At 46.5% G+C, this 7,704-nt stretch overlaps 1 protein-coding gene across 1 annotated transcript in view; it reads right to left on the bottom strand.

Annotated features, from left to right (window-relative positions):
* The window catches only part of PARP12 (poly(ADP-ribose) polymerase family member 12), a 41,327-nt gene continuing 33,623 nt past the window's right edge, over positions 1-7,704 (bottom strand). Inside the window, exons 9-12 of the mRNA XM_021708087.1 lie at positions 4,175-4,250; positions 2,564-2,691; positions 1,503-1,654; positions 1-326 (exon numbers count right to left, since the gene is read on the bottom strand). Of these exons, the coding sequence (XP_021563762.1) occupies positions 1-326; positions 1,503-1,654; positions 2,564-2,691; positions 4,175-4,250 (682 nt within the window). The remainder of the gene's footprint in view (positions 327-1,502; positions 1,655-2,563; positions 2,692-4,174; positions 4,251-7,704) is intronic.

Raw genomic sequence — 7,704 nt, 5'->3', positions numbered from 1 at the left:
TCACTGCCAGTTGCCAAACAAGGAGCCCAAGGCCATCAGGACGGAGGGCGTGGTTGAGGGCTTGGAGCTGGACATGTAGTGGATGAGATACTCTGGGTAGACCTGGTGCTTCTCGAAGACCACGAAGATGGAGGGGTCGGACACACTGTTCACACAGCTGTCATAGAAGGCATTGCCCCGGCCTTCCTTGGCTGGGGGGCGGACAAAGGTGGCACTGCCCCTGACGAACTCGCCTACCAGCACCCGGGCCAGGAACATTGTGTGGCACTGCGTGTCAGATTTGCTGTAGTGGTGGGAATAGGCAGCGTCTCGGGCAAAGTAGCTCCCTGAAATGACACACACAGGCTTAGCTGGCCAGGAAGGGGAGAGGTGTCAGCCCATTGATGGCAGCATCCTGGCTGTCCAGTGGCCTCTGCCCTTCCATCACCACATCTCCCTCTCACTCTCTGTGCCATTTCTCCACCTCCTTCATGAAGGGACCTGCATCAAGGATGCCAATGCCCTTTTGAGTGATCAAACATCAGAGGAGTCACCCAACTGAAACAGAAAACTCTTTTTAAATTCTAGATCTGTTACACAAAACCTAGAGGCCTCTGGGTACATCACCACTTAACCCCCAAACCTCAGTTTCCTCAGCTATAACGTGGGTTGTCTGTTCACATGGGGCTGATGTGGAAGGTGAACGAGACCCCACCACTCTGTAGACACCGCAGCCCTGTGTACTGATTGTGAGCCTTGTCAAACAGGAACCTGAGCTGGAAGATGCCACTTATTTGTTCAAATGTGCAAGTCTACCACTGGCTGTTGTCCATCCCCACATCAGACTGAAACTAACTGATAGGGAACTGATGAGACTGGCACATGGACTTCTAAACTTGGAAGTCACAATGTAGTTACAGAAAATAATGTCCTGTTCTTAGGACGTGTTAAAAAGTGAAAAGGGGACAGTCTATGCCACTGGCTCACCAATGACTTGGGAAAGAGAGAGGGGAGCAGCAAAACATTAAGACTGGTGTATCTAGGTAAAACTTACGCAAGAGCTTTTTAAAATATTATTCTTGCAACATTCCTGTGAGTTTGAAATTAGTTCCAATTAAAGTTTGAGAGGCAGGAAAACATTCAGATAACGCACATGAAAGGTAGAATACATGCTGATGTGCGCATCACTGAGGCCTTCAGGTTTCTGTTTTAAGGAAATGGCAAAGGCGCAGTCCCGGGACCTGACGAGGGCTGGGAAGGCATTCCCTCTTCTCTCTCAACCCTGTCACCATCTCCTAGGGCCTCTGCTCCACAAGGAAGCAAACCTTCAGCCCAGAGAAGTGAGTGAGAGTGTGGTCAGCAGGCACTCCCAGAGGGCAGGGTGCCACCACTCTCTGAGTTTGAACTGAGGCTCAGGCTGGTCCCCTCATTCCCTCTATCAATCAGTCTGCTTTAAAATGAATGCCCTGGGCCCAGGGCTGAGGCAACACAGACTTATGCTGTGGAGGCCACCCTGGTCTTACCCTTGCCATAGGAAGTGCCATGAAGACCACAGACTCGCCAGTCAAAGTTCTGCTGACAGATGGCATCCACGAAATTGGCACTGGTGCCGTGGAACAGCTGCCGCTCATCCACAGCCTTCCCCTCATTCTGCTTCTGCATCTGCCCTTTTTGCCTAGAATTGCAGAACACACGTTAAGGCAGAGTGCCCCGGCCACCACACACAGCCAACCTGACTCAAGAAAACACATTCTGTCAGAATACCAGTATCCTAAGACCAGGAAATATGGCACACTGGCTGCCCTGGCTAGGCCCACGAGGCTCCACCAAGGCCAGGGAATGGGTGCTATGGGGGAGCACGTGGTACCAGATGCAAACCTCCCTCCACAGCTCTGGGCCTCCAGAGGCTTCTGGGCTCTGAAAGCAGAGCAGTTGTGAAAAGTGGCATGATTCCAACCCACACCTGACTCTGGGTGGAGCTGGGTGCTGGGGGCTGGACGCTGGGGGGGAGAGTCTGGAGTCTGCTGCTTGGTGAGGCCTGACCTTCTCCCCCTCCCTTTGTGGTGACTTAATGCTGTGTACAGAATGCACATGACACTGCCCCAAACCCCATGTGGGGACAAGTCAGCAGACCCCCAGCCCGCTATAGTGATATAGTGGATCTGCTGTGGGTTTCCTCCCCACACAAACGAGTGACCAGGTGCCCAAGCCCAAAGCCCCTGCTCCAGTCATAGCCTACGTTCCCGGGGGCTGAGGGTGAGGATGGGCTGCTCTACTCCACCTCACAGGTCTTCAGAGAGTCAGAATGGATGAGGGAGGGGGCTGGCTCTGCCATCAGTCAGGAAGAGGAACAGGCATCAAGCCCGGGAAGACCTCAGTGCCCTCCTCTCTATAATAGGACGAGCCACCACACTGCCCTGAGGATGAGCAGATGAAAGGGCACAGACACAGCTCCGGGCACGCAGCAGCCCTGGGTGAACAGAGGCTGCGGCTTACTCTTCCTGGAGGCCCAGGCCACCTGTGATAAGCAGCCACAGTGGCAGGGAACATAGCCACCAGCCCACCGAGAGCAAGCTCAACGCACCACTGGTAGACTTCCCAGAGGGCCAGGTTCTGGACCCGCTCAATCTTCTGAACAAAGAAAGGCAGTGTGCGGTGGAAGAGGTTCCAGACCTTCTGGTACTCTTCTGAGGAAGAACTGAGGGTGATCCTCTGCGGGGGCAAAGGTTTTCAATATGTTATAATCAGAGTGCGGAAGGCAGACAACCCCTTCCCAAAGCTGCCCAGAAATGCTGGAAGCACAGAAGCCCAGAATGTGAGGACCACATCCTACTCCCCTGTATGCAGTCTCTCCATGCACCAGAGGCAGCAGGGTCTCACTTAACGACCCCAATAGGTTCTGAGAAACTGCAACTCTAAGGTCTGCTGTAGAACCTGAACTCTTGTCTACGCAATTTGCATAGGGTAAAATTGGTTTCCTTATACAGTATGTCACCTCACTAAAGTCGCTGTTTTCAAGAACTTACTGATGAGTTAAAGAGTTAAGTAAGGACTTACTGTGCTTGCAAATTGCTGTCACTTCCCTCTGGATCATCGTGAAACTAGTCTGAAACTAGACATGGGATGCTCAAGCCAACCATCCTGGGTATCCTCAGGATGTCCATGCTATTGTGTGTCCCGCACAGGGCAAAATCACAGGTTGGACTACGTGGTCTATAGGACCACAGAGCTGGTGTCACAAATGTGTCTGAACCCCTCCAGTCCTTAGCACTTCCTGCCTGCACTGTTGGTACCTGTGTGCTTTATACAAGCTCAACAAGATACGTCCTCCCAGGACAGGGACAGCCATGTTGGAAACGCCTGTTTGTACAGTGTTGGCAGGCAGCCAGCAGTCAGAAGTCAGCCCAGGTGCCCCCATGGATGGGTGGTGGCAGACAGCTGAAGACTCTCCTGTACTCGGCACAGCTCCCCCAATAGCAGGCCTGAAGTTCTGAATGACTTCTGAATGCCTTCCAATGGAGTCCCCCTCCAAATGTCCTCATCTTACTCAGATCCTCCCCTGGTTTCTTCTCCTTATCTTACCTAGTAAAACTGGTATTCACGGGCTGGCCAGCTCATAAACTCCTGTTTTCTGGCCTTTATAGCAAATTTCATAGCGTATTCTCCTCCCTCCAAACTATATCCTCTTCCCTGAGAGCCACTGACATCTCTTGGTGGTCATCTGACCTTAAAACCCCCAAGAGGCTGGGCTTGGTAGCTCAGCCTGTAATCCCAGCACTTTGGGAGGTCAAGGTGAGTGGACTGCCTGAGCCCGCGGGTTCGAGACCAACCTGGGCAACTTGGTGAGACCTCGTCTCTACAATAAATAAAAAATTAGCCGGGCATAATAGTGTGCACCTGTAGTTCCGGCTACTTGGAAGGCTGAGGTGGAAGGATCACCGGAGCCCAGCAGGGCAACACTGGGGTGGCTGTGAGTGTGCCACTGCACTCCAGCCTGGGCGACAGAGTGAGACGCCAACTCAAAAAAAAAAAACAACCCCCAAGACCTGCAAAAACAAGTAAAACTCATATCCACTGCAGCCACCTGCCCCCTTACAGCTTTCTTCAGTGGAGAGGAAACAGCACAGTCTGCTCACACTCATCTCCTGCTATAGAATACCCTCCTCTCCAGTCCCAGGCAGCGTGATTCTCCTACCTTAAAGCCCAGGTCTGGCAGGGCAGAGAGATCCCAATAATCTGGGATGTTCTTTGGGCCTTGAAGCTTGGCATTGCTACAAAATGTAAACAAAAACACGTAGACATTTTATTCTTAACACACAGCAAATCTACCATAAGCAGTCTCTGCTAGCCCTCATCACCAGCTTTGAGTCTCAGTGTATCATCTTGGAAAAGCAGGTAGAAGGCAAGGAAGCATGCAGACATAATATGCACAACGTGACAGCTTTTGGATCTTTGCCTATATGCCCAGACCCCAAACAATTATCCATGAATGATCCATTTCGCATCTATTTTCAGTGACTACACAGAAGGAACAGAGCACAGGTTACAGCAGTACACAGAGAGCCACAAACCTTTATCCACAATTTTGAAATTCAAAGATTTTTCAAAAAGAGAAAAAAGAAGCCTCAAGAGGTTGTAACTGACATATACAAACATTAAAAAAAAAAAAAACCCATAAAACTGCTGTCAGAACTCATTTGGCAGTAGAAGTTTGACTTAAATTGGCAAGAGGCTATTGTGGTCTGTATTTATCCTTCTTCATCTGATTATGCAATATTATTTATTGCAGAAATATTAATGTGCTAAAATACAGAATGTCATGTACTACAGACACATTACCTTTCTAAAAAATAAATAAACAGAAGCAGTTCTAAAATTCATATGGCCCAAAGAATTTAGGAACAAGGGCCATGAAACTATAATTCCAAATTTTCCATATTACATTTCAGAATACAGTTTTCATCTTAAATAGATATACCTTCTGTTTCTGCTGGCACGATACAATGTACCTTCATTCTAAACCTCAAAGAACTGCCACAAATAACTTTCCTAGGAAAATGGCACCATTTAAAAATAACTAAGCTAGGTTCCTCTAGCAAGAATCAGCCAGAAATAGACCCAACAAAGATTTAAGATGCTGAAATTATCAGATTACAAAACAATTCTTCCCATATTTAAAGACAAAGTTTAAAAACATATGCAAGGAACAGGAAATTATAAAATAAAGACCTGGAAGATCTGAAAAAGAACTGAACATAACTTTTAGTAATGAAAAGTACAGTCCTTGAAAGTAAAAGTTCAATGGACAGGTGACTACCAAACTAGAGTCCCTGAGGAGAGAATGAGCGAGCTAGAAGGCGTGCGACATGGAATCATCCGGGATGCGGTCCAGAGCAGGAAAGGAGTGGTGAACACACAAGCCTCCTGGAATCTGATCATAGCCCAAGTGATACTCCAGAAGGCCAGTGGGGAGGACAGAGGGGAGGCAGTCTGCTAAGACGGATGAGACACGCACAGGTTAAGATCCTCGAGCAGGATCAACAAAAACACATACCTTGACAGACCACACAGTGAAGGCACGAAACTCCAAAGCAGATGCTCTTAAAGTAGCCAGAGGGAAAAAGAGTGACTACCCTCTGTGCCAGTTAGCTCAACAGCTAGTTTATCAAAAGCAACCATGGAACTCAGAAGACAGTAGAGATTATCTTCAGTGTTCCAAAAGAAAACAACAACAACCTAAAATTCTATACCCAGTGAAAACATCTCTCAAGACTGAGGACAAAATAAATACAAACCAAAAACACAGAGTTTTTCAACAAACCTTTATTTACGGAAATTTGAAAGGAGAAGTAAGCGGTAAAAATGTGAGTAAATTTAGTTAAACATTCACAGGATAAAATAATAGTGCCTCTCGACATTTAAAAAAAGTTGAGCCAGGTGCAGTGGCTCAAGCATGTAATCCCAGCACTTTGGGAGGCCGAGGTGAAAGGATTGCCTAAGCCCAGGGGTTCGTGACCAGCCTGGGCAACTGGGTGAGACCTTGTCTCTACAATATATCAAAAAATTAGCTGGTGTGGTAGTGCACACCTGTTAGTTCCAGCTACTTGAAAGGCTGAGGTAGAAGGATCACTTGAGCTGGGAGATCAACAGTGGGGTGGCCGTGAGCATGCCACTGCACTCCAGCATGGGCAACAGAGAGAGATTCTGACTCAAAAAAAAAGAAAAAAAAGTTGAGAGAGGGAAAATGGATGGAAAAAAGCATACGTAGGCCCTCAAACTAGTTGACAGGAGGGCAAAGATACTGATTTGCTTGTACCTAAGAGAAGAACACACATCACGGTTTCTACTACAGTCTTTAAAAAATATATCCAAAAGAAGAAAAGAAAAAATAGAACCCAATCACATGAATAAAACATCTTCATGGAGAATGGAAGGATAATAAGGAACTAAACCAGATACGTAATGGCTACAAATGCTGTCTTAAATTTTCTATTAAATGACACTCCTGTATTATAACTTCTGAACATAGATATAATTTATAATCTCATTAATTGTGTAAATAGAGAAGTTGTCTCTGAAAGTGATTCACCCTCAGAGCTCTAGTTGGCTATGAAGGCCCAAGCAAACTTGCTTGCTGGAATTAATGACAACCAGCTACTGTCACTGTCACTATATTAGAGGTAAGAACTAAGCACTTCATATGCAAGAAACATGTTCAACACCCAGCTTACGGGGGTGGGGGAGAGGAGATCCTAAATCACCCATATTTTAGTCTGAATCACTTTTATTTCTGATATTTGATGACTGTGGCTCCCTGAATGCTAAATTAGGAATGAAGAAAGAAAACACAGACTTTTCCAAACTTTGCCTTAGGTAGGGTCTGGATAGAGAAAAAATCAAAAATGACTTCTGGAAGTAGAAGGGTCATAATCAACCAAAACACTGATACATTCAACTAAAAATAAAAATTTATCTGTATGGTAAAATATTTCATAAGCAAAGTCACAAGGCAAATAACAAACCAGGGGAAAATATTTACATAACAAACCAAGGACACTAATCTCCCTAATAGATAAAAGGCTCTCAATATTTAAGAAAAATGCCAAAAATTTGATAGAAAAACACAAAATATTCCACAGAAAAAGAAAGGGAAATGGCCCTTACATGTTAGAAAAAATATTCACCCCACTCACAGGAGAAAGCACACTAAAGTATACTGAGCTGGGTGCGGTGGCTCATGCCTACAATTCAATTCCAGCACTTTAGGAGTCAGAGGAGAGAGGATTACCTGATCAGGCCCAGGGGTTTGAGACCAGCCTGGGCAACATGGCAAGACCTTATCTCTACAATAAATAAATAAAAATTAGCCGGGCATGGTGGCGTGTGCCTGTAGTTCCAGTTACTTGGAAGGCTGAGGCAGAAGGATCACCTGAGCCCAGCAGGTTGAGGCTGCAGTGGCCCTAAGCGTGCCACTCTACTCCAGCCTGGGCGACAGAGTGAGACTCCAACTCAAAAATAAATAAATAAATAAATAAATAAATAAATAAATAAGTACACTGAGACACCCTTTTTCCCATGAGAATGGCAGAAGTCAGAGACTTGATGACTTACTCTCGGCAAGGCCAAGGAAACAGGTACCTCATGTCTCCTGGTAGAACCGCACAGTGTCTCAAGCCCATGGAAAGGAACTTGGTTTACTTTCTAGGTCTCTGACCTGATGATCTA

The sequence above is a fragment of the Carlito syrichta genome, unplaced genomic scaffold (assembly GCF_000164805.1).
Source record: "Carlito syrichta isolate Samal-C Ts95f unplaced genomic scaffold, Tarsius_syrichta-2.0.1 Scaffold130598, whole genome shotgun sequence".
Taxonomy (NCBI): domain Eukaryota; kingdom Metazoa; phylum Chordata; class Mammalia; order Primates; family Tarsiidae; genus Carlito; species Carlito syrichta.
This window is presented reverse-complemented; position numbering and strand designations above follow the sequence as displayed.